Source organism: Atractosteus spatula, chromosome 12, assembly GCF_055471065.1.
Source record: "Atractosteus spatula isolate fAtrSpa1 chromosome 12, fAtrSpa1.hap1, whole genome shotgun sequence".
NCBI lineage: Eukaryota > Metazoa > Chordata > Actinopteri > Semionotiformes > Lepisosteidae > Atractosteus > Atractosteus spatula.
Genome location: NC_142717.1, coordinates 15,391,293 through 15,417,914, shown reverse-complemented (window position 1 = coordinate 15,417,914; position 26,622 = coordinate 15,391,293). Strand labels below are relative to the sequence as shown.

At 36.1% G+C, this 26,622-nt stretch overlaps 1 protein-coding gene across 1 annotated transcript in view; it reads right to left on the bottom strand.

The window, feature by feature from the left end:
* LOC148822705 (raftlin-like) overlaps window positions 1-26,134 on the bottom strand; it is a 77,430-nt gene extending 51,296 nt beyond the window's left edge. Inside the window, exons 1-3 of the mRNA XM_088929790.1 lie at window positions 26,058-26,134; window positions 21,381-21,550; window positions 737-920 (exon numbers count right to left, since the gene is read on the bottom strand). Of these exons, the coding sequence (XP_088785916.1) occupies window positions 737-920; window positions 21,381-21,525 (329 nt within the window). The 5' untranslated portion in view covers window positions 21,526-21,550; window positions 26,058-26,134. The remainder of the gene's footprint in view (window positions 1-736; window positions 921-21,380; window positions 21,551-26,057) is intronic.
* Window positions 26,135-26,622: the final 488 nt, after the last annotated feature.

Genomic DNA, 26,622 nt, shown 5'->3' with positions numbered 1-26,622 from the left:
AGAGTCACTGAAGTGAAACTAGGCCTATTTATTTTGGCATTCACCACACTTTTTCAGTTATTATCAGTTCTTTATTGAAGCAGCTTCCAGTTGGTGGTATTTAAGGATTTCCTTGTATCAACCTTGTATTAATAGCTCACAACAGATTTTGCCATAATATTTCACTGGGTACAAACTTTGACTTGGCCAATCTAAAAAGTGCAATTTCATCTTCTCTTCTTTCATAATGTAGATCTGCTTTTAAATTTAGGATCACCTTGCTGCAAGATCCACTTTTGGCTTGGCTTCAGCTAATGAATAGATAGCAAGACATTCTTCTCATTTCATATACACTGATTCTTAACAATTAGTTTTTTCTACTTCATACACCACCTTTCAAAAAACATTGAACTGGTACATTTAAATCCTTTTAGCTATTTAAGACCTGTTACGATTAAACAAGAATATGGTAAGAAACTGTAATCCACATAATTATAACTGCATCTAATATTTTAGATACCATAGATGAACTCTAGTTTTGAAGGTAGGTTAAGTGTTAATTTCAAACCAAAAATGTATATTGCTTTTTCAGTACTATGGGTGTTTATCAATATTGTGTGTATAATCTAGTTATTTTGTTTTACTAAATAAATGAATGAACACTTTGTCCACATTTTCATGGTCCTCTTTCATGTTGTCTCCAGTATGTGAGGAAAGAAAGTGAGGGGTTTTTACTTTCAGGAAAGGAAGAGGTTACCTGTCAGCCAGCTTGACAAGCACAGCTCTGTACAGCTGTGCATGCACAGTACCCTCTTCCACACCAGACGGGTGAATGAAGGCATGGACAGCTGCCAGAACAAAACCTTGTTGGTACAGGTCCTGCAGCTGGGCAGGGAGTTCACGCAGGGAGGGCAGGCAGAGTGCAGAGGACCCCGGGATGTCTGAAGAGAACAATAAAGACAGACAAAACCTGAGAAGCAGAATCACTTCTGGTGGACATGTGTCTGTAGTCATGACTCACAGCATGGACATTCTGCCTGTCTTTCCTCATATGTGTCTTACAAAGAAAAAACCCTGTATTGTGTAAATCTTTGCTTTCTATGTCTGATGTTTTTAAAACACAACTCACAACCAGCTAAAAGGCACTTCCCTACCATCTATGCTAGGAACATCAAATCATGATCCTGGAAGGTCAGTGTATCAGGTTTTCAAGGTCTCTTTAAAAAAACAACCATACCAGAAGAGGTGGTAGAAGCTGTTGAATTGGTTCCGCTAAGCCAAAAACCATTAGGTTCACCTAGTTAAGACCTGAGTAAGAGTGAAAAACTACAGACACACAGGCCTTCCAAGATCTATCCAGACAGGTCTTAAATCCTATTCATGTATTTTTTGTGTGTTTATGAGTTGCAATATTTCTTTTATGTGCTAATGCTCATTGAGAAGAACACCCTACACATTGGTACAATGTGTGAAGATCACTTTAACTATCATAAACCGCAAAATGTACCACACTGGAAGCAGCAGTACTCAGGTGGTACGTAGTTGACAGCAGTGTTAAACAGTTTCATAATCGGTTGGGTTGGTGTGCAAGGCTTGGAAACTTGAAAGATACAGGAAAAAAGAAAGCATAATAAGAACCACAAAAGAAGCAAAGAGGGGGAAGTTTTGTCATCATGGACCTACAAAACAGATCAGTAGAATACAATGCAACAACATGCTTACTGAAACAATTTCTGATGCAATCGGTGACTTCTTGCTTAAATCCAGAGTAGTTGGATTTTGCTATGGGAACTTGGCAAGTCGAAAAATGGCCCGAAAAGGCCACCTACAGTACGTGGCCTGTGACGTTTTTACCAGAATTAATGTGCCTTTCATACTTCATAGTGACTGCATGGTCCTGCAGCCCTATAGAGAAACCTATTCTCGATATGCGGTGTCATTATTTGTATACAGTATATTTTTAAAATTACCTATATTTTTGGAGTGTGTGCCAATGAAATTTCCATCCATACATTTTCTAACTGCTTTATCCAATACAGGGTCACAAGGGAACCAGAGCCTATTCCAGCAAAGGGTGTAAGGCAGGATACGCCCTGTACAGGACGACATTTTTAATGAAATCTGCACTTTTACCAGGAAGCTTTTGCCATTTTATTTAATACCAAATCCATTCTGAATTTCTGCAGAATATGAAATAGTATGGGGGTGAGACATACAATTCCAACAGTCACCGAGTTTTTAAAAGGGTTAGATTCCATATGCAAGATCAGCAGACTTGTAAGGGGAAGATAGAACATACTCAGCAAAAGACTTGTTGAAGTCAACCAGCTGTGTAATACTAACTGACTAATCCCTTCCAAAAATAAATTAAAAACACTGTTATGCAAATAAATTGACAGCTTAAAAACTTCTTGGCTATGCATTTGGCCTATTGTTTGAAGGCCCGATTCCCAAGATATGTCAGATTTTTTGAGCCACTATAGCATATTAACCTTGCTGAACAGCTGTGTGATTTAGGGGCCAAAATAAATAAAAGTAAGAAATACTAGCCAGTATTGTTCGATGTATAATTTGTCACATTGCAAACAAGATGTCACGTTGGTATTTCTCAAAGTTAGAGGGAAAAAAAAAATTAAAAATAAAGGCAACTATAACGGCTGAGAGTAAAGAACATTGAGAAAGAGAAACACAGCTGCCTGCTCTATTTCAGTGAGTGAAAATGCTCATTCAAAACCACATGAAGGCTGTCTCAACAGACAGCTGCAGCCTACTGATGTACACACAGTCTTACCAAAGCATATGTGCTTTCTGTTGATAGCCAGGTATGAAACGTCCCCTCAGTCTAACAAGATAAAAACCATTAATTCTTTCATACCTAATTTTCATTATTCTAATCATAACCCAAAGCAGGTGAACAAAGAATAAGTGTCAGATTTTATACTAAAAATCTAAAATAACTTAAGCAAATGAAGTCAACAAAATGCAATTGTACAGCAAGGTCTCGATGCCCCCTTTCATCTGTTCTGTGATGGCCACTGATTGACAAGGCTTTACAAATGGATTACCATCAATGGCATCTCACACAAGATTGTGTACTTAATGACTGGTTAAGAAAAATAAAAGAGCACCATTTTTTTCTGTGTCAGGATATCTGTGGATGGAAAAAAATGGCAAAAATCAAACAGAAGCTGCTGCCCTAGGGAATATAAAACCCTCGTGTCTGAGTAATGATAAGAGACCTTAAATCTAGGATATCTACAGTATACTGTTAGCAGTTATGTGACAGTATGAAATGATTTCTCCAGTTATGACACAGGATCCATTTAAATATAAAGTCTGTTAACCTAAACCAATCCCAAGAAAGAGTGGTCATCCATGCCCAGCATGTGAATTTTTTCTTCTTTTGCAATACTGCCCCTTTATTTAGAATTTACAAAATTCTTATCTTTGGTCTAGTGTCCTACCCTAACCTATTTCAACTGTTTTTAAAAACAGCTTTCTAGCTTCCGGTGCTAAAGCCTGATGTCTATGATGGTGATAAATGATGTTTTATAAAAGAAGAAAGGCTGTTTCAAGAGCAACAACATCAAAAGAAGAATCATAGGATAATGAGGGAAAATGTAGATTGGGAATCTGATTAAAATGTGACTCAAAACAAATGATTTTATTGTTAGAAACAAAAAACAGAAGAACCTCAAGTTATTTTTTTTCTTTACTTTTTTTCTCCAGAAACATTTCCCTTCTGTTAGGTGTGGACATTGAGTGAAGGAGATTGTGTAATCTCCATGTCAAGAAACAAAAGGTATGTACTGTATAGTCAATCTATAATTATATAGTAACCTATAATCTCTACATGTGTGTAGTAGTCAAAATGGAATTTTTAGAGCTTGGCTTTCAGAGGTGACAAACAAACCCAAATCAAAGCTATATCAGTACTAATGCTACTTGAAATCTTTTATGATGATGTCCAATTTACATGCAGGCAAAACCAAGTTTTTTAATGTATAATTGCCATATTCTGAGCAAGAGAATATTAAAAGCTCCCTACTTCTCTGCTAATTTAGTGAACAATCATGATACAGTAGGATAAACAACAACAAAAACTGCACCTATATTTCAAGGTAAAGGGAAACTATCTCTAAAATTTACCAGACGTTTCCTCAAGTGACTTTGGCAAGTTGTGCAGGAACTCAAATGGTTCTTAAATAATTTATACTTAATGTTTATACTCAATGTTTTGTTATTTTATAAAATAAGGGTGCTAATGACATTTGGATAGCCTAGTAGCCTAAAAATAGGCCTACATTGAAAATCATAGTGTAAATTCATGCTTTCTGTGTCTCAAGGTAGTGTGAACTATTAAAAATAGAAGGGTTATCCCTATTATGGTACACTACAAAAGACAACTAATTGGAATGTATTTAAATACAAAAAACTGTATAAATCAATGTGCTGTAAATTGCCTAGTACAAAATGTTACTATGACAACGTTACGATTGAGTACACAAAAATGTTGAATTAAATTATTCAAATAATTTTAGATATAATGGTGCTTTTGCTCCATATGTTACTAAAAACCAACACAGTTTAGAAATTTATACAAAAAGTGTTCATAATTCAAAAAGGTTTAAGTAGGTACAGTAGCTGCGTCAGCATGCGTAGGTTGCAAATGAACAAATAAAGGTTTATTCCTTGCTGAAAAGAGAAGAAAAACCCATTTCCGCTGTGGAGCCCACACTCGAAGAAGGCTCCAAAGCCAAAATGTGCTTCTTTTCTTCTCTTTCCAGGATTGGAATAAACCCTTACTTCTTCCATAATTAAAAAAAAATACCTCCAGAGGTGCTAGAACGTTTGTGAACGCTTTAGAATTTTCTGACTTTCTGCATAAATTTGACCTAAAATGTGATCAGATCTTCATCCGAGTCATAAAAATAGATAAAGAGAACCCAATAAAACAAATAAAACACAAAAGGATATACTTTTTCATTCATTTATTGATCAAAATGATCAAACATTCAATGTCTTTGTCGAAAAAAGTAAGTGAACCTCCTCACCACACAGGTTTGTGAACGCATGCCATGCCTCGAGGAGATTTCTGAGGACCTCAGAAAAAGAGTTGTCGATGCTCATCAGGCTGGAAAAGGTTACAAAACGATTTTGGCCTTCACCAATTCACTGTCAGGCAGATAGAGTACAAATGAAGAAAATTCAACACCACTGTTACTCTCCCCAGGAGTGGTCATCCCAAAAAAATAACTCCAAGAGCAAGACGTATAATATTCCGGGAGATCACAAAGAACCCCAGGGTAACGTCTAAGGATCTGCAGGCCTCACTAACACTGGCTAATGTCAGTGTCCATGAGTCTATCATCAGGCAAACACTGAACAAGAATAGTGTGCTTGGGAGGATAGCAAGAAGGAAGAACATTGGAGAGCATTGCTGGAGAACATTGCAGCCCATTTAAGGTTTGCTAAAGACCACCTCGATGAGCCAGAAGACTACTGGAAAAATGTTCTGTGGACGGATAAGTCGAAAATATAACTCTTTGGCTTAAATGAGAAACGTTATGTTTGGCGAAAACCAAATACTGCATTCCAACATAAGAACCCCATCCCAAACGTGAAACACGGAGGTGGCAGTATCATGGTTCGGGGCTGTTTTGCTGCCACAGAACCAGGACAGCTTGCCATCATTAACAGAACTATGAATTTTGGATTGTACCAGCACATTCTACAGGAGAAAGTCAGGGTATCCGTCCGTGAACTGAAGTTCAATAGAAGGTAGGTCTTGTAGTAAGACAACGACCCTAAACACACAAGTCAGTCTACCCAATAATGTTTGAAGCAGAAGAAATTTTTCGTTATGGAAAGGCAGAGTCAAAGTCCAGACCTTAATCCAAAAGAAATGTTGTGGCAGGACCTGAAGTGGGAAGTTCATGCAAGAAAGCCCACCAACATTACGGAGTTGAAGCAGTTCTGTAAGGAGGAATGGGCCAAAATTCCTCCAAGCCGATGTGCGGGACTGATCAACAGTTACCATAAATATTTGGTTGAAGACATTGCTGCTCAAGGGGTCACAGCAGTTACTGAAAGCAAAGGTTCACATACTTTTTCCGACAAAGACATTTAATGTTGGATCATTTTGATCAATAAATGAATGAAGAAGTATATCTTTTTGTGTTTTATTTGTTTTATTTTTATGACATAGATGAAGATCTAATCACATTTTAGGTCAAATTTATGCAGAAAGTCAGAAAATTTTAAAGGGTTCACAAACTTTCTATCACCACTGTACAGTACATTTAAACCCATAAAATACCAAATAAGCAGGACTTTTCTAACATTCTCTTCTTTCAAAATCTATTTAAAATTCATACTTCCAAACACTGCAGTTTATAAATGTAGAACCAACTTTCCTCTCCCCTCTAAGTAATACTGGAGCTCAACATCCTGTATTGAAATACAGTTTGAAAGGAATGTATTTCAGATGTGTCAAACAGTCTGGCAGTGTGAAGGCAAAGGAAAAAGATTCCTTCTGGACGACTATGTTAAAATCTTTATCTATAACTTGTATTTCGACATTTCATTTAACACCAGACAATTTTTGGAATCCTGAAGAATAGTACACCCTACAAATGATGGAAATACTGTAGTGTTAATAATTAATAATGATAGCTCCTCGCAGTTGTATAGATTTTCTGAGCCCAATGGATCCCAAAGCACAGAGGTGGACCCACAACTGAAATGCTGCACCCAGCTGGATGACACACAGCAGCCACTATTTGTCAGCAACTCCACTACATAACAGATCAGAGATATGTGAGAAATTGCTTTACTTTACTTTTGCTATTTGGAATTACTGTTATTAACACTATGCATCAGTTACTGAATTATTACAATGAATAATCCCATGATCATACATGGCTGAAAACAGTAAATAGACGATAGCAAATATTCATCAGTCATAATAGAAAGTCATTTCCATTTTTTAATTTCCATTCCTTTGAAACATAATACTTTGACAAATAATTAAAAAAAATGTTCTTATTGCAATATGAGGCTGCCATTTTCATTAAACCAATTTATGTAACTTCTCTATTTTATAAATCTCTGCATTTTATCTTATCTCTATGAAATCTTATATCTGTTAAATCAACTGGTCTACTTTGAATGCAATTTGTCTCGCCCTTTCCCTTTAATTGCACAAGAAATTAAGAATAAATGTTTAATGCATCTGATCGTAGCATATTCTCAGAATCATTTACTTGAACCATACTGTGACCATACTACCATGTTGCTTCTTCTAAGTTTCTGTTTAAAAATAAATCAATGATAATCTGCTCAGAGGCATCTGTGAAAAACACTGTTGCAGCTCCTTGAGACGCAAGGAGACACAAATTTGCATGAAACTTGAGGAAAAAAACTGACTTAATTAAACCCATTTCACTACAAAAGGTGCTAATAAGCATATTCAAAATGTGTTCCTCTAAATAAGATTTTCTGTGAACAACTAAATAGTTGTTTTAATATGCTACTACTGCCACAGCCATGCCTTATGGGGATGTAAGAGGTTTCACAATTTAAATCAGAAGATCATTTAAAAACTAGATGCCAAAATATTTTTTTACATTAATTTGTAAAGCTTAATTTCCCCACTTAATACAAATTGAATAATTATGAATTGGTTTATTTCAGCTTACCAGGAATTTATTGCAAAATCAATATTGAGAACTCCAATAAATACTCAATAGCTCACAGGAAGACAGAGCTCTCTTCACCATACTTTTATTTGATACTTATAGTAAAAAAAAAATTCACTATAACATATTGATCATGCTGTTGTAAAGAAATTTTTTGTGTCACTTACTGTAGCTACATGGCATTCAACTAACCCAAATGTAGAGAGTGAAATGATGTCTTTACATAATTCCTGGAATGGCCAAGTTATTATTAATGTGAATCAGAATTAGACGTGGGGTGGAAGCTCTGTGACTAAATTAAATGACTAATAACACACTAGAGACAAAACTCTTTACCTTACTCTAACACAAGACACTTTTCAAACATGTATATTAAGTTGAATGTATGAAACTAGCCTGTACAATATGATTCCACATTACCAACCTTATAATATTAGCATTAAAGGGAAACGTGATACAAATGCTGTGGAGAAAGTTAACATAATGGAATTCAAGATAAAACCTTGAAACTAGAACCAGGACATGCAAGTGGAAAAAGCACTTCAGAACTAAAAGAGTAAGAACTTTATAGACATTTATTCTCTTCGAAGGGGCTATGAGAATCTGGTTTAAGCTGTTGAAGCTGATACTTAGGGCAGCTTTACGAAATGGCTGGATGATTGCTACTAGAAGATATAAAGATCGTGATAGGTTTAGTGTTCTTCTCTTGTTACATATCTTACATTTTTAAAATAGCAGATAGAACTGACAGTCCATATTTTGTAGGAACACCCTTCTCTCCTATCCTGAGTATAGCACTGGTAAGCCAAGTTCTGCGACAACGGGTGATTGAAAACTGGGAGGAATAAAATAAAAAAAAGTTGGGATAAAACAATTCAGTCCATTTAGAATTTTCAAAAATAGGTAAATCTACAAAAATTCTAAAAAAGGAAATTAATGAACTGCTGTTCCAGCTTTTGTTAGGTCACGTGAACTGTTAGAATAACTAAACAGACAAGTGGGATCCCTGGACTCATTATGACTAGAGATGTAAATACAGTATATTTCTCTTAAATTTAGACAAAGAAATTGCAAGTCATTTTATTTTAATCAATGCCAGAAAATTATTAATGGCTGCCCATTTATTAAAGTTGTGACTTGGGGACTGAGCATCGATTAAAATAAACTTTGCTGTTCATGATCACAATTTGAAAAAAGAAAAAACCACACCTGGTGAGGGCAAATCAACCATATCACCTGCAGTAGTCCACTACTGCCTCAGAGCAGACCACAGATTGCATGCCTAAAATGATCTGATTCTGAGCAATAACAGTTCTGAAACAAGACAGAAAGGACCTCTCCGATAACAGGTTTTGTTCCTGTTTTATCTCTTACAGTGATGTTGCTAGGAAACTGACATTGAGGAGCACCACAGAACAGGAAGCAATGTACCAATATAGTCATGTTGAGGTTTCAAAAAGGAAAAAAAAAATTAGCTGACATGTTGCCACAAGGATGTTTCAGGTACATAACAAGCATTTGAAAATGTTAGCATTTCTTCCATTTGTTTTTTCTGGCAAAGTCTTAAAAAGATTTCAGCACTGAAATCTTAATGTACAGTATTGTCAAACAAGTACAATAAGATCTACCTTTAGGAAAAAATCATTTTCTGTGTTAAGGTTATTAATAACATTAATACAGCTCAGTACATCAGGATACTGTAACTCACTGCATAAATAAACAATATATCAAGACTTTCAAACATACCTTGGATAATTCGGATATATCAACATCAATCTGTTTTATATTAGAATTTTGTCATTTAGTTTCCTGACAGTTACAGAAACCACATTTCTTTACACCTGCTGGGTTCAGTGCACACATTATAGATATTGACATCTGAAGAAGGCTCCACGGCCGAAACGTTGTGTTTCTTTCTTCTCTTTTCAGCATGGAATAAACCCATTACTTGTTCCTTTGCACATTATACTGTAGTTAGTATGTATTTATAAAAAGGAAATTTGTTTTCTTTAAATAAAATTAAACTAAAGATCTACAATTGTCTGTCTTGTGAGGAAGTACCAGCAAGGAAAACAGAACTCTCGGTTCAGCTGAGGGCCATTCATCAACCATAACAAACATCACTGCCACCTGAAAGTCAATCAGTTAAACTCCCTCTCCCTGCTCTACAAGGCTTATTAACACCCATTCATCAGGTCTTCTCAACTGAAAGATTTCTTCTTAAGGGCGCAGAAGCAGTTAGGGTTGTGTGCTTTAAATCCCAGGTGAGCTGATGTTGTACTCTTGAGGAAGGTACAGTACTTCACTAAAATTTTTCCAGCAAAATATCCAGGTCTATAATTGGGCTTATATTTAAATTGCCTTTGAGAGTATATGAAGTTATTTTTTGTACTTGTGGTGCACTCAAACATACTTCTTGAACTGTGCACATAACTGTTAGACAAATGCAAAATACTGTACAAATATTGCTAAAACATCACTTATGCAGTAGATTCCTAAGAAATCCACAGCATTAGGAAACAATCATAACAACTTTATGAGAATGAGACTTTTTTTAAAGTTTGAAGTAACCAGTGATTGCTGTAAATCAGGGTGGCATTATAATTAATTAATTAAATCCTATAAAGATGTGTTACTGGTTATTTCAATAGTACCATAGTAAACATGAGGAGCCATGGTAGCTCAGATGGCAAGGGTGTCTAGCTCCTGACTGGAAGATCCTGGGTTCAATCCCAGGCAGGGGCAAGTGATGTAGCTTGCTTTAATTCCTTCCAGATGGCTCCCAGGTCCACTCGGTCTGCTTCTCAATTGAGTAATAGGCTGTCTGGAGCGTGATGCTGACCACATCACCTCCACTTCCAGTCCCAGATGGTTAAGAAAAATGGTGGCCCTTGCCCCCCATTCCCCCCATGGGCCTTTATGGCCTGTAAAGGGGACCTACCTATGTACTGTATAGCAAACATGAACAGTTTTAAAAAAATTGACAGAAAGTGTATCACAGAGAGAACAGTAAAACCACAGTTTAATCTTGTTTGTGAAACATTTGCAGCATTTTAACATCTTAGGTGAAACAGTCACTAACAAAATCTCTTCCAGAAAACAAAATGAATCACTTCTAGCATGTTAAGAAGTAAGAGTTTTTATTTAAATACTATGTACAAATTGTTAATTTCCACAAAACCTTTTTTTCTACAAATCACTCTATATGAAAGATTACACAGTTATCAGTAGTTACTGCTATATTATAAAAGAAAGTTAGAAAGTGGTGTGAAAGAGTTTATACTACTTCCTTCTTAGAAATAAAATGATACAAATATCACAAAGCAGTATTATAAAACAATTAAATACTTTCAAATAATTTGAATAACTTAAAAATGAATTGTGAATAAATATTATATTTATTCATGTATTTGTACTTAAATATCAATGTTTTTAATGCAGATTACTAAGAAATGATATTGTAATTTGCATATGTACTTAATCTCAAATGTTCCATTTTTATCTAAAATTCTTGAGAGAATAGTTGCGGCCCGACTTCAGTCTTATCTGGATTCAAATAATATACTTGAGAAATTCCAATCTGGTTTCCACCCAGGCCACAGCACTGAAACTGCATTAACAAGAGTTGTTAATGATATTCTGTTAGCAACTGACGCAGGGAATGCAACAGTGCTTGTGCTCCTAGATCTTAGTGCTGCCTTTGACACAGTAGACCATTGTATTTTGCTACACAGCCTTGAGTCTGAGGTTGGCCTATGTGGAACCATCCTTAAGTGGTTTACCTCCTATATAACTAACCGTTTTCACTATGTTCAAACATCTAATATTTGTACTGCTTCGTCACTGTCACCAATCAAATTTGGGGTACCACAGGGATCAGTGCTTGGACCAGTATTGTTCTCTCTATACATGTTGCCTCTACGTAAGATAATACAAAAGCATATTAACTTTCCATTCCTATGCTGATGACACTCAAATATACATTTCATTTACACCTTATGACAACTCATCAATTGTCACTTTAGCTAATTGCATTAATGAATTAAAGATTTGGATGTGTGTAAACTTTGTCACTCAACTCTGATAAAACTGAGTTTCTGCTGTTTGGAGGTAACAGTGCGGACAGGACTGCTTTAACCTCAGCATTCAACTCTGAGGGTTTAAAATTTTGCCTCAAAGATTCGGCACATAACTTAGGCGTCATCTTAGATACAAGGCTCTAATTTAACTCTCATGTTAATGTAGCATCGAAGGCATGCTTCCTACAGTTAAGAAACATTGCAAAACTAAGGTATTTGCTCTCCACTCAGGACACAGAGAACTCAACACATGCTTTTGTATACAGCAGATTAGACTACTGTAATGCCCTACTATCTGGGAACACCTATCACACTTTCAACATCTTACAGCGAAATCAAAACTCGGTAGACAGAATTGTTACCAGGAGTGTAAAATACGACCATATAACGCCTATACATAGCTCTCTCCATTGGCTTCCTGTCAGGTATGGGGCAGACTTCAAAATTGTTTTACTTATAAGGCTCTCAGAGGTCAGGCACCTGTCTATTTAATGGAACTGATTAATGTACACAATCCAAGTTGCCCACTTAGATACAGAAAACAGGTCTTCTTTTTATTCCACATATTAATAAAAAAACAGCTGGCGGTAAAGCCTTTAGCTACAGGGTCCCTAGTTTAGGAATAGTCTGGGATGCCAAGTCAATCTCAGGATTTAAATCCAGACTGAAAACCTATTACTTTAGCTTAGCCTACTCACACCTTACATTATAGCCTGCTGCAACCATGGCTGCTGGTGCTGCTGTACATGCTATTGTGTGCCTCTATGCTGGCCCACCAGGTAGATACATCTGTTCTGACCAAACTTTCCTTTTCTCCTCCCCACATGGCCGGATGGTGCCCAAGCTGGGTACCATCTGAGTTGGATGCTGCATCACTGCCATGAAACCAAGAGGGAGATCGTGAATACAGCTATCATTTATGCGGATTTGTTGATCTACAGAGATCTGCATGGAGTAGTGGCACACAGAAGGAAATGATGGAAGACCTTATACTCCACATTTAGTACTTTTTTAGAATTGTATAACCTTAGCATGCCCAGAGGGGTTGGGCAGCCAGTTGACCTTGGACCCCTAGAGGTTTTTTTCTCCTTACAGAGAAGTTTGTTTGTTCGTTCCTCTCCTCTGTTGTTTTCTGTATTGTAATGTCATGTATTTTTACACAGCTTTGTTATGTGCCATATAAAAATAAATTGAATTTAATATGGATATAAAATTCTCAAAATGTATTTGTGACCTACGTACCATGGCTGTAGAAACCACACTGTACATATACTAAATAGAATCACAGAACCAATTTGTACTATACTGGCAAAGAGATGCATGTCTAGATTTCATGTTATTTTTTCTCTACAGTAATACACACATACAATAGTTGTAACAAGATGATTTTTAGCAATATTCAATCCTGTAGGAAAAAAAGACCTGGGGTTATTGCAGTTTATTGATTAAGCAATAAAATGTGACAGACTGAATAGCCAGGAAATACTGTATCTATCCATCTTGGGGCTCTAAGTGGCATGTGGAAGACTATTGGAGTCCCCCCAGGGGGCTGTTAACTGATGGTAATTCACTCTGTCAATAGCTTCACCAATGTGCAGTGTGAATAACAAAAAAAATAAGGAATTCTACTGAGAATATGGAATCACTTTTTCATTAATTAAGCCCACAGCATAATTCAGTACTATTTATCCTCATGTGAATAATAATCAGCAAAGGAAATCTGTGGACTAATTTGTAATGGAGCAGAATCAGCTTGCTAAAACAGATGTTGCTGTTCATTAGGAAAGGTTACAGAAAAAAAAGGGATAAGTGGTCTGTGTTAGCTATTATAGAAAAGAAATGTTAATTATATATCCTCATGATTGTGGAATTATTTGGTATTTTTCTAATACAACTGTCAAGCCTTAGCTTTATTTAAAGGGCATTTTGTTGAAAAGTATGCTTCAGGTGATAAATAACACTGATGATCCCAGATCAGCTCCCACTGGAAACTCATCATTCCACCACACAACTGTGGTTCAAACCCGTGCCGTTATGGATGAACATCTAAAAAACCCCTGGGAGAACAATGTGCAGTTACTTTCCAGAATTATAGACCTGTGTAAAACAGCAATTACTTTTAACCATGTTAATTTCTTTACTGTTCTTAAACTGATACTTTATGTGAGATCGCCATTCAGCCATACCCAGGGAGCTGCTTGAGTGCTGCCTTAGTGTTTCCTCAGCTTCCTGATTTAGGTGTTTTCTATCCAAGATTCTAACTGCAATGCTCATGATGAAGAGTAAGAACACTGATTTATCATGATCAGTGCCATTTATTTTTTGCAGCCTAACAAGATTTGACCACGTCCTTAATGACGATGTCCTTCGACGCATGGGAGTGGCACCAATAATGGAGAAGATGCGAGAAGGAAGACTGCGATGGTATGGACATGTGATGAGAAGTGGAGGGCACACGGTGGCACGGACAGCGATGCGACTGAGCCCGCAGGATCAACGGCCGCGAGGGCGGCCCAAGAAGCGGTGGATGGATCGGATCACTGAAGACATGCGGAAAGTGAACATCGCCCCGGAGGACACCTATGACCGTGCCAAATGGAGACGGGCGTGCTGACAAGCGGACCCTGGCGATGCGGGATTAACGCTAGGACGAAGAAGTGCCATTTATTTTTTGCGTATATTTAGTATTCAGTATCAAAAAGCAAACAAACCTCAAAATGAAGAGTGTAAGACCTGCCATACTACTCAATGCCGCAAATGTCAATATGTTAGTAGCTACTCCCTTTATCAGATCACCTCTGAATTTACTATTTACACTACATGACAGTCCCTGTCCCTGCTCTATGGAACCATAGAGTCCCCTTGTCTTTGCATGCAAATGAAGCTGAAATATCATAAAACCTACCAATTAAATTAGCCTAGTGATAAGCCATTCAACAGCTTTTTTTTTGCAGATCTGAAAGGTCTTCCAAAGTGTTATTAGAAAAATGGGCTACATTGTTTTGGCATGGACGTACCAATGACGTATCTTTATGAATGAGGGGATGAAAAATGGAAGCAAGGTTGTCTTAAATCAGAGTGTAAAATAACCAGTACTTGTTTTCAACTCTCTAGTATTGAACACTCAGAACAATTGAAAGCACTGTCAGGATATGTAGACAGGAAGGAAAATCCAAAGGAAATGAATTACTGAAACAGGAAGCCAAGAATGTGTTTGTCTTTTCTTTGTTTGCTCACAAAGGCAATCCTGTATTTATTCAAGACAAGATGCAAGTATAAAACACACCCGCAGCTGTAACAACATTGTCAGAAAACCTTAGGTGGTTATAACTATTTTAAAACAATGGTTTTAAATAAATAGAACAAAAAAGAATGCAGGAAAATGGAATAATTGGAAGGTAAGAAAAAGAAAATGAAACTACTTCCATGTGGCAAATCTTATTCTTCTGCTTTAGATCTCTCAACAGTATTAAAACGAAATCCGTATTGTCATCCTCACTCAAAGTAAGAGGTTGGAAATAATATATGACTCTAGCGATGGGAACAGCAAGGAAAACCAGGGCCAATGACTTGTTAGGGAATCTATTCAGATTCCCGACTAATGCATAATAATATTGTTGTATAACCTGCAAAGCCAGTCAGGTTTTTACAAATAGATTCAGGAGAACTAAAAAATTTTAGACCTGATCAGGTGTGGAGAAAAGAGCACTGAGCACTATTGAAGTTGAATAGTGAAAAGAGAGGAAATGACCAAAATTAACTGCCTCTGATAGCAACAAGCAACAGAGCAATATGTTAAATTTTCTTTTGTATTGCCTGAAATTTGCAATTGTTCCGCACAATATTTTGACACAAGGAGTAGATACAAACTGAAAGGGAAGGAACTGTTCGGTTTTTGTTTCCTGTTGTTGAAAACACTCACAAATCAAACAATTTCTTGAAGTCTGAAAAACATACCACATGAAGTACTGCTTTTTCTCTTTTGCTAGAACACTCCAGGATGTGCCCAAGGATATTCTGAAACCTCAAATATCACTTAGGCTTTGGAACAGCTTGTCTACACAATATTATAGGTTAATGCCCTGAATCATGGGACTTTATCAGGGACATGAAACCAAATAGATGTCCATTACCTCAGTGCAAGAAGTCAGAAACACAACTGACAAATTACCTCTCTTCACGCACGACTCGTGGTTCCACAAGGAGGAACAGTGCTACTCCCTTAGAGATTATAGTACAGTACATGTCTTACTATTTTCTTCCACATCATAAACATTTCATATCATAAACAAACAGTCTGAAGGTAGCATTTGTTAGAGAATGATAACTTATACTGCACAGGAGGTTATTTAAAAGTCATACATCCTTCTTTTACGGAATGATTTGTAGAGGAATATTTTAGGAGAAAAGAATGCAGAGAAGAAAACTACTTTGGATAAGTTATAAGTTGGATAATGCCTCAGATTCAAAACAGCTGAATTTATTAGAACTCTCTGAGCTGGTTAATATAATTAACAGTTCAGGTGTTGTATTCTTGGCATAAAAAAATATACTGATGAGAACTGGGAAGCAAGTTCAAACACATTTCCCAAGTAGTCCATTAACAAGAATGGGAGGAAACCAAAACCTAAAAAAAAACTAGCAACTTCAGCCTTATCACCATATATCAGCCTTATCCCATAAATCACCATAGCTTTCTGCTAGAAATGTAATAGATATTTTTTCTTTCTAGTTTTCAATTATTATTTTTCTTAAAATATTATTATACTGTATACTGATGAAAAAAAAACGCAACACCTCCTCCTCCACACTCTGGCCCTCCCGACTGCGTGGAACAGGCTGAAGAGTGACTAATCTGTGAAGAGGACCTGAAGCCACTGCTGATGAGTCCATCGCAGCCTCCGTCTGGCCCAAGCCAGTCGGGTGTGCCGCCTAGGAGGTGTGAGCAGAGGGCCTCTGACAGGTCGCCTTGCTCTAAGGCCAGCAGCATGGAGCCTGTCTTGTCACTGATGTTGGCATTGTGTCTGCCGGCAGTTTCAGCAGCAGTACGGGTGGCAGATCTGAAATGATCTCGCTGATGGACCAGTCTGATGTGTCGGTTCTGCTCTGATGTGGTCACTCAAGGGCAACCGGATGTTGGACGGTCATCTGTCCTGCTGAAACCTTCTCTGCAGTCGGGACACAGTGGAGCGGCTTACTCCATAGTGTCTGGCAACGCTGGCACATGACATGCCTGCCTGCAGCATGCCAATGGCCCTCTCCCTTGCTTCTGGTGACATTTGAGGCATTATGGAATGCCCAGAAAACTGACTGTGTGGCCTTTTTCTTGCAGTGACCTAAGCTTTGAATTAAGGCCTTTTTAAGGGTGACCTGATCAGGCATTGCTCCACCTGGACCTTTTTGGGTAAAAGTGCACCTTTTGTTGTGTTTCTTTTTTCCCCATCAATATATTATTTTGATTAAGTCATTGCTACCTACTACAGTTCTAAAGAAAATAAAAAATCAAGAACATTTCATAGTCTGTGTGAAAATACTGTATGTTACCATAAAATAGGAGAAGAAAGCTTGATCAGACTGTCAGAAATCAGTTCCTGGCATTAAAGTGTGTACCATACATAAACTATGAGATATAAGTAATATATACTTAATAAGTATTAAGGTACTTACATCAGGTAATAAGGTAATTACATCTCTTTTTCAGAACACTTATACAAATGCTGTAGATGACAGCCTCCCCATTCTCAGAATTACTATTTAAAAACATGGAGCTAATAAAGAATCCATTGCCTATTTACTGCAAATAGCCAGTACAATTATACTAAGACTTAAACTATTGTTCTTGATTCCTGATCAGTGATTTTCATAACCTTATTGGCCAAACAAAGTAAAATATCAACCTTTAAATTACACAACCTTGGTGTAGGCATTATAGACTTAACACATCATAAGCTATTTTGCATTTATTTCATGATTGATAAATGAGCAGAACTAACCAGAATATAAATTTAGAAAGACAGAATGCAACCATCTTTTGTCAAATGAAACAGATTCAGGCTTTTTGTTTTTGTTATGTGATGTTATGTTTATTCGTTAGAAAAATAAAGGAATGGTGATTGCTTGATACCATAAACAAAACTATAATGTGGTTTGGACATATTCTTCCTGATAGGGACTATTGTGAGATGACAACTTGGAAAGGTATCACTTTTGGCAGTTGTCATACAGTATGTGATATAACAGTAATGTCATTTTTATTAGGATAAATCATGCAGTATGAGTATCACTCGGGGCATTCATTTTTAAGGCTTGCAGACAGTTACATTATATTGATTTGTATGAAAAATTATCATAGATCTGCAACAATCAGTGCTCGAGCTCTATGGTATTTCTGATAACTGTCTTCCAGGAAAAGGGATCCTGAAAGTAAAACGTCATTCCATCTTTTGTCTTACAAGCAGTACCCTCTTCTGCCCTTTCCTGTAACAGTACTGTACATCAAAATTATGACATAACCCATTATCCAGTACAAATCTGCTACAGGACAAGATGAAACCCTTTTACCCTTAAAGTCATGTTTGATAAGAGATGGTGGTGAGGAATCCAAACAAATCTCCATGATAGAAATCTGAATATTCCAGGTCTGGTGCTGCATCATAAAGAGATTTTATCAAAATCACATTTTGATTTACCTCAGATGTCTACAGAGACCTGTGAACCAGCAGAGATTAAGCATATGTTCGATCATATCTGATCATATATTCAATCACTACAGAGGGCATTTTGACAACTGTCATGTACAGCAAATGAGTGCTATCTTACAGGATCCATTACAATGGAATTTTCAAATAGCTTGGCTTCAGGCCTTACTTTGCATATTTCTGAAAGGAATCTTTTTTTTTTACATGTGGTGCTACAGAGGTTGATTGCACATTGGCAATTAGAGAATTTCATTTGTTGAGGAAAGCACACTACATGCAAGATTAAATTAAAACAAGACAGGACAATTTCAGAATGTACATACATAAAATATATCTATGAGCCATGCCAGTTTGCTTCCTTTTGATGAGAATACCAACAATGGATTTGTTGCTATATTTAGAGACACTCTCAAAGGATTTCATTTCCATGCATTTTCAATTTCAAGCAGGAGCTTTAATTTTAAGAAGGAAAAGAGTCACAAGATCTTGTATTTCCAAAACACTTTATCCACTCTCATCAATACAGAAATAAAGGATGCAAAGAAAATGTCGGACAAAATCCCAGAAAGAGCTCACACTGTTTTCAGAGTGCTAGGGTGCATCAGTTGTAAAGCAAAAATAAGTCTGCAACAATAAACTGTGTAAAACTGTTGTATAATAATGTTAAGACCAAGAATATCCCTTTTACAGCCCTTTTCAGCCCTTTTGTTACATGTACAGTATTAGCTCTCAAACAAATTTTGTAAAGACAAAGACAAACAATTCCTCAAGCTGATTCTAGGCATAAAGAGAGAAAATGAATTAAAGCAACCAAGACATTCTCCCAATAATTCTTTGCCAGATTTCTTTCAAAATTAAATTACCCTTGGTCTACGGTCACTGCTTTATTAAGGCTTATGAAAAGAATTATGCAGTACGAGTATCACCCGGGGCATTCATTTTTAAGGCTTGCAGACAGTTACATACTACAGGCTGCTTTCTAATCACCACAGACTGCATGCCAGGAGTCTGAAGAAAGCTCAGGGCCAGAAACAGGGCATTTCTCCCTTGTCCATCAATGGGTCATTTTCTCATATTAAGAATAATGCCCTTAGCAGTGAAGCTCTAAAAAATGAGTACCATTTTCCTCTTCTTACTTATTTTACCACTGTAGGTTAAAAAAGCTCTGATGCTATTTTTCTTTTGAGCAAATAAGACTGTGCAAGTATCTCTGTTTCTATCAAAAGCTTTTGAAACTTCAAATAAAGCTTAGCAAATACACTGTATAATGTCACTGTATAACTGTATAATAACCAAATTTATTTTTTGTCTGTTTAGATACAAATTTCTTTACATCATATATCAGGAAATTCATATTTCTAGTCTAGGGCATAAGCTAAGAGCAGCCATGTTGTAATTATGTGTAAGAATACGAATTAACTCCTCATCTAAGTCTAATTAGAACTTCTTTTTGCACATATGTCAAAGTTGTTTTACATAATGACCTGTATGAATAAAATTCGCACCTTTGAATCATATTATAGATTGAAACACTCGTGAATAACTAAACAAAGGTTGCATTTAGCCATATTGGTGTACTATAGAAGTATGTCCATGTCCACTATAACCAAACACAGATTCATAAAGCATAAATCTCTCATTTGTATAACTGTGTTTGTGTAAAGAGAAAAACAAAGGTATATAAAAATCATAGGCAGGATGAATAATGAATTAACTATAATTATATTTCTGCCAGTTTTGTGTGGACGTCTGTTTGGATCATTTGGAATGTGAACCCTACATCAAGATAGAACAATATAAATGTTGTTGATACATTAGCTTTTAATTTGAGATATTGGCCTGTTCTTGAATTTGTGTAAATCTATGTGCCTTTCCTCCAGGGGGCAACATTTCAGAGATAAGCAGCTACTGATCAACATGTTGCTACAATGTGTGCTCTATGAGGCTATGTGTGTCTAAGTGTTATGTCTGTAACCATGGAAGAGTGTCATGCAAGCAAATGTTTTTATGGAGGTACTGTATGATACTAGCCACCTTCTATGATTTTGTAAGTATTCTATACTGATAAGCAATATAATAAAACAAAGGTAAGATATTGACCCAATTAATGAAAATAGGCCTTATTAATTGGTGCTTTCCTTCATCAACTACAAGTTGGCTTTCTGCATTCTTCCACTAATTAGCATTTCTTTAACTAATAAGTATTTATAATGGTCTCCATCTGCAAGCACACACAATGAATAATGCAAATAGTAAGCTCCATTTAAAATAATATGGAACTTGTTTATATTTATTCATGGTAGAGTGACAGTATTCTTATAAACATTTTAACAATGCTAATACTTAGAAGAACTCTTTAATAAACGATTCCTAACTGAAATAAAGAACTAGCCCATTTTTCTACTGATAAAACATTTGTGAATGCTAAAACTGAGAGAGATGCACATCTAGAACATATCCATCCTGATTTGAACTATGCAGTGGTTTAAAAGAGTACAGTATCTTGTGTTCTGTCCCAAATAATCTCCCAAAGACTGTACATACTGAAAATCAAACCAGAACGTTCCACATGAAAGCTTCTTGGATTTTGATCTGTGGCGTTTTTTTGGAAGCATCTATGGAGTTTTGAGGGCGAGCTGTTTTAGATCCAGCTGTTCCCTTTTCAGGAAGTCAGAAAATACACTACTGCTGCATGTCAGTTTATTACAGTAACAGAGCAACCTAAGAAAAAAAGTCAACAACAGTTTTTATGGACACATTGCCCTCGTCTTCAGAAGAAGAAGATTAATATCCATATTCAAGATCATATTGAATAGACTTAAAAAACGTTGAAACGAAAAAGAAAAAAATACCCATTTACTGCATTAATATAACATTTTGCAGTTACTCCCACCTGTCAGATAGAGATCAAGATATAAACTTACCATCTTTTCCTATTATGAAGTCCAGGAAGCTATAGCAGTAGGCTGTTCCCACTTTAGTTTCCACCTGGGGCCGTTTGAGGGTTGAGTAGATTTTGCCTGGGCTGTTTTCTTCTGCCTTTTGTAGCTTAGGTAGTCCACAGCCCATCTCAGCAGGTTTTGTCACTAGCAGCCTCAAAGATCGAAATGAAATGAACCAGTAAGTGTGTGTCTGCTCCACTTGCTGGCAAAAACAGTAATCATTGCACTCACAGCATCTTCTGAACAATGAAAAAAAAAGAAAAGAACTCACACAGCACATTCACACGCCTCCTCCTTTAGGGGGTTTCATGAAACCCAATAAAGCGAAATTTGATAAACAGCTTAAAAAAAAGAAAACAAAATGAGAAATATTTTTTCACAGATGCCCAAATCCATTTCTCTCCGGTTGAAATTACCAGAGACAAGCGTGGAATTACTGTGCTTCCAACTGCTAAAGAGCTGCAAGCCTATTTTTAGTTTGAAATAACAAAAATCCTTTTTGACAACACTAAACCAATAGAATCACTTGGTAACAGTAGGTAACATCATTTTATGGCCATCTGATTAAACCTTGGGGTACTGCTTATTGGAGACAGAATCATGTTGCGAAAATCCCACCAAACAGCGCACACTGACTGACAAATTCAGAAGGCAGGCTCCGAAAGATTAGAGAAAAAAAGCAATTAGCAGGGTGAATGGGAATGCTGTGCAAGAGGAAAGGAAATGAATCAGAAAATCTCTCTGAGCTGAATTTTCAGATTGAATAGGTGCCACTGCATCCTTAAGGATTACAGTCATATATTTCCTACACAGAGATGGCAATTTTAATTAGGCTTTGAGGTTTCAGTAAAAATGGGGTTTACAACATACTATATAAGAGAAGCTATACTGCTCCTGTTCTAAAAAGTTTTCAGTTCTCCATAATGCCTTTGTGTTTTGCACTACCTCTAAAACTCCTGAGGGGCTTTAAAATAGTTTTACTTTACAGTAAATATCAGTGTAACAATGTTCATGCCTATTGTATCTGAAAATATTCAACTAGTTTATGAAAAGAACCATATTTTCCACAAAGGATGAGCAATTTATTTTCTTGACAGTATGCACAAAAAAAGCTAAACAAAGGTGATCACTTCCGCAGACTTATGTTAAAAATTACTTTTACAAGGACGTCAGAGAGAAAACATTTATACTGTAGTACCACTTAAAAACTACAAAATTACTATAGCTGACAGATCAACTTACTTCCAAGACCATTTATCATATAAAATATTACTTTGTTAAAAGAAAACATCATAGCAAATGAGTTGTAACGACTGCGTAGGGGTTTCATCTACAAACACTGCAAGAAAAACAGAACTAAAGTCAGGTCTGAATCACAAATCTTAATGTTGCAATACTCTATGTGAAATGGCACATGATCAGCCCCTAGCAAAAGCATTGGTACTATGCTTTGGGTATGAACTAATGAACTGTAAAAATAAGGTAACCATGTATCCTTTTAGAATAAAAAACTTACCTAATACTTCAGAATTGTATTTTTAGAGTAAAGAAGCCATCTCACCCTCACAGAGTTTCAATGTATAATCCAACTGATAGTTAAAAACAGAACAAAGGGAAGAAATCTGACAAGAGGTCTTATCTGTATAGCTTTGGGAAACAGCAGGATGGTAAAATGTTTTGAGAAGTATTTTTAGATCAGAGTTAACAGAAACGTAACTACTGTCTTATTTGCACAGCACTTTGTCACTGTGTTCCATCTGCTGACTTTTGATCCAGCTCTGCTCAAATGCAAGAAGCTGAAGCAGCTTACTGTAGGGAAATTTTATGTTGAAATAATATAATGAAATGAAAAATTCAGTTTATAATGATATGATTCATTTTGAAGTCCATATAACAATGGACTTTATTAAAATGAATTTACAAAGCATACTATTAATAAGGAAGAGCAGAAGTGCTGGAAAACCAAGTTAAACTTTAAAGCTTTTTAAAAGTACAGTATTTCCAATTTTCATGTGACGGTTTTCTTTAAAACTAAGCAAGACTAAAAACAATCTTTCCTTGTGTTTCCTGTCAGTCAGTTTTATTTAAAAAAACGCCGTCAGTGAGACGGAGATATGAAGGGAATCCCCTTTTTTGACTTCTGCTCTCCTCCCTAAGCTAAACTACGTACTTGAAGAGGAGTTACTAAAGACTGGTGGCTTTTCAGTCAAGAAATAGGAAAGAAACCCTGTCTTCACAAACAAATCAATAAAGCAACATTTCCCTTTATGTTCTCTGTGGGTAAGCTACAGTCAACAGGCTTCCTTTCAGATAGAAGTATAAAACAGCACTGCTATAGTACGTGGAACTGCAGGCTGATATAATAACCTGTGATTGTTCTGTGATTAATTGTTCTTTGTTTAAAAATATTTTCCAATATCTCAACAATTATCAATTGTCATGACATTAATCAATTGCAAAAACTATATATCTAATCGAAAACCACAGTACAGGATGTTGCAAAATATCTAGTTATACATTTTAAACTTTAATACTCTCCCATACCGCATATTAAACATTTATCATTTTCCAGCCTTACAAATTAATCAGATGTGCATAATGGAAACTAAATGCCTTCTGTGCATCTTTTGAGTTTTTGCTCTCTAACTTTCATGAGGACCCATCTGTTCCTGCAAGGATAAGTATGATGGGATGCACTGTTTGCCTTGAATTGGGTGCATTTAATTTTCTATCTCAAGGTCTGAATGCATCTCAGGTCTGCAAACAAATTGCTAAGATACACACAACAAAGCGTAACCTTGGATACCGGCTTCTTTATTAGCACTCTGCAATTACAGACTATGAAAGACACCTATCAGAAGCACATTCCCTGGAGAATGTATATTGCCATTTAACTGTATTTCTGCTACCGTACAGTGTCCTTTTGTTTAAAATTGCCAGGTTACACTTCACAGCCTTTGCTCTGGGCAAAATGTAAGGACGTACAATTAAAATGTCATGTTGATTAATAAATTCTGTTACACTGTACAGCTTAAAAGGCTACACAATATAATGTATTATAAAAAAAGCGACATTACACAAATATAATAAAAAGCAAAATTGTATCTGTATGTGTGGCATTTGTACAAAGCTCTGTTGTGTACAGTTCTGGGCATATGTGACTGGGATTGATGGAAAAAAAATATTTTTATCATTAATAAAAAGTGACAAATGTTCATTTTTGGAAAGTGTTCTAAAGGGAAATCAGTCTCTCTCTAATTGTGTACCACTGGAAAGGGAAACTATGAGAGCAAATGTGTTCTATAGCTAGTGTCTGAACACACGCATGTCAGATACCAATATTAAAGGATTGAAACACTATAAATAAAATGGAAATTCTAAAATATTTCAATTATAATAGAACAATGTTATAGATTTTTTGTGCTTAAATATTTCAGATAAAAATGAACTACTTACTGCAATGTATAATGACACAATGTATTCAAAAAAATACACAATGTATTGAAAAAATACTGCTTTCAATAGAGTACCAAAAAGTTTTAAGAAAACCTTCACACTCATACATTTGAGTGCTTCTGTTAAATATAAAATCAGAACATATTAATGTGTAAAAGGAGATTGAACGTTAGACCATTGTTTTCATTTCCAGGTAAATTATAAATTAACAGTATTAAAAAAAAATCCTTTTAACATCAGTGGTCAGTAAATCATAAGTTTTACTATACAGATGGATTTTTAAATCTGCATCTCATTTTTATATCAGAAAAAACAATTTAATCTTCCAAAGACTTCAAAGCATTTTTTTTCTACTGAAAGGTGATTTTTCTTCATAAAAAATGCATAACTTACCAACACACATTTATACAATTTTTTCCACTAAATTTCACTTTTACAATTTCATTTTACTTTCACACACTGGGCATTTAAATGAGAAAAGTGTTGAGGCTTTTTGGGTGCTAGAATGTTGATACCGTTTTTGTTTTGGGAGCTAGACATGCATTGAAACAGTTAAACTGTGCCTTCTGGAACTGATTAGCTGCACTTTGGTAAAACACTTCAAGGAAGAGCCTTGCTGGCAGTCAAGGTAACGATTTAAGATGTCACGCATATCTTGCTTCAAATGCTGTCAGAGCTAATTCTATTTTTTGTAGCTTAAAGGGTGGGTCTGACATCTACCTCTCCTCTTAAAATGCCTAACCTTGAACTGCCCAGCAGGTCACATGCGTAGGACTGGAAATCCTGTTGTCTTTTCAAGGAGCAAACAGACGGCTTTTTTCAACTGCATTTCTCTTTACATGATCAGTACAGTCTGCTGTACATTGTAGGCATATTCAACCCTACGTAAAACAGAAGGCATCTCAGGACTGAACTTTAGATTTAAAAACCTTGCACTGTCCGTCTCAGAAAATCAAAATTCTTTACGCATTGAAAAGTATTTGCCACAGTGCTTCTGGTTGTATGGGTGTATAATTCAAGCAGTAAGACAATCAATACCATAAAAAACAGTTAAGAAATAAGTAGTTTTTTAAAAAAAACATCAGTTTTAATCTATTTTATACATGTTTATTAAATCTGTATAAAGTAAGCTGTTGGCATTCCATTATTAGGTTACATTTTCTTCATTATAAGACACTTCTAACTCACTTTAATTTAACTTACCTGTTAAGATGATGTTGTAAAAGACTGAGTAATCACTTCAAGGGTCAAAAGCAACAATCAGCCAGCCACCACTGAAACATACATTCATCTCAAGTAAAGGACGTTAATAGCTTGAGTGAGGGTAAAAATGAACCAATCTTCTGAGGTAATCCAATTTCGGAGAGAAGTGAAAAATGGTCGAAGTATCTTTAAAAAAAATCAAAAACAGCAGATGACGCATTAGAAGTAAGTGCAGAGATGTCTCATTTTCATCTCAACAACCCACAACCTATGGAAATGTATAGACACTTCGCTTCCTTTTGTTGTTAAGTCATGCTCAAAGTATGCTTCTGTGCAGTTCAGCAAGCTCAGGAAAACCACATCCTCTGACATTTTCTTGTTCTCCTCCTGCCATGAACTCTCATTGCAAAACTGCCTGAAATAAAAAATCAGTCCTCAGCACAGCACAGCTCTGTACAACAGCAGCCTGCTCTCAAGTGAGAAGTCCAGGCAAGAGCACGTCGGAGGCTTAAAACAGCAAGACGGCAGAGGCTTGGTTGACGGGAGGGACTAGGAAGTCTATATC